Here is a 965-nt window from a genome sequence, read left to right on the forward strand (position 1 = left end):
AGTTGCCCCGCTGCTGCTGCTACTGCTGCTGCTGCTGCTGCTGCTGCTGCTGCTGCTACAGGGAGTGGATGTGGCGGCTGTGTCTGAGTGACAGCGGGGCATTTCGGGAGAAGTTTTTGGGTCTTCCGCCCTCCCTTTTCGAGACGAATACAGCAGAAGCAGCAGCAGCAAACCAAACAGCAGCAGCAGCAGCTGCAGCAGCAAACCCAGCAACAGCAGCAGTAACTGCAGCAGCAGACCCAGAAAAAGCAGCAGCAACAACTCCAGCAGCAAATCCAGCATCGGCAGCAACTGCAGCACCAACTGCGGCAGCGGACACGGCAGCAGCAACAGCAATTGTAGCAGCAAACCCAGCAGCAGCAGCAGCAGCAGCAGAGTGCAAGATGACACGGGGCCTTGCGCTGCCTCGTGCTGCTCCGCTGCTGTGTCTTTGGTCATCTCGTCTCTATAAAGACCAAGCAGCAGCACTGCCCCCATTTGCTGCTGCTGTGGGGCCCGCGCCTGTGCCTTGGCAGCTTCTTCACAAGCAGCAGCAGCAGCAGCAGCAGCAACAGCAGCAGCAGCAGCAGGAGGCTAAGCACCGCGTTCGCCTATTTGGAAGAGGCGGAACCCCTGTGGGGCCAGATTTGCTGCTGACGCTTGAAGAGCTGTTGCTGCTGCTGCTGCAGCCTCTAGATGCGTGCCAGAAGCAGCAGCAGCAGCAGCAGCAGCAGCAGCAGCAGCAGCAAAACTTGCATTTAACTATGAGCAGCCAAAGCGATGGCCCCGTGGTGCCCACCCCGCTCAGGTCTTCTGAACCCCTTTGGCAACCTTCAGCAGCAGCAGCAGCAGCAGCAGCAGATCTCGCAGCTGCAGCAGCAAAGAGGCAGAAATTCACTGAGGCATACAATGGCCTGGCAGCTAGCAGTAAATCTGACCAGCAGCAGCAGCAGCAGCAGCAGCAGCAAGCCACTGCTGCGTGGCGA

The 965-nt window shown here is 59.0% G+C and overlaps 1 protein-coding gene across 1 annotated transcript in view; it reads left to right on the top strand.

Annotated features, from left to right (window-relative positions):
- The window catches only part of ETH_00039265 (uncharacterized protein), a gene marked incomplete at both ends in the record, with an annotated part of 4,408 nt that overhangs the window by 1,567 nt on the left and 1,876 nt on the right, over positions 1-965 (top strand). Inside the window, one exon of the mRNA XM_013374175.1 lies at positions 62-958. Coding sequence (XP_013229629.1) covers positions 62-958 — 897 coding nt within the window. The remainder of the gene's footprint in view (positions 1-61; positions 959-965) is intronic.

This window comes from Eimeria tenella, genomic scaffold (assembly GCF_000499545.2).
Source record: "Eimeria tenella Houghton genomic scaffold, Eth_scaff1995, whole genome shotgun sequence".
NCBI lineage: Eukaryota > Apicomplexa > Conoidasida > Eucoccidiorida > Eimeriidae > Eimeria > Eimeria tenella.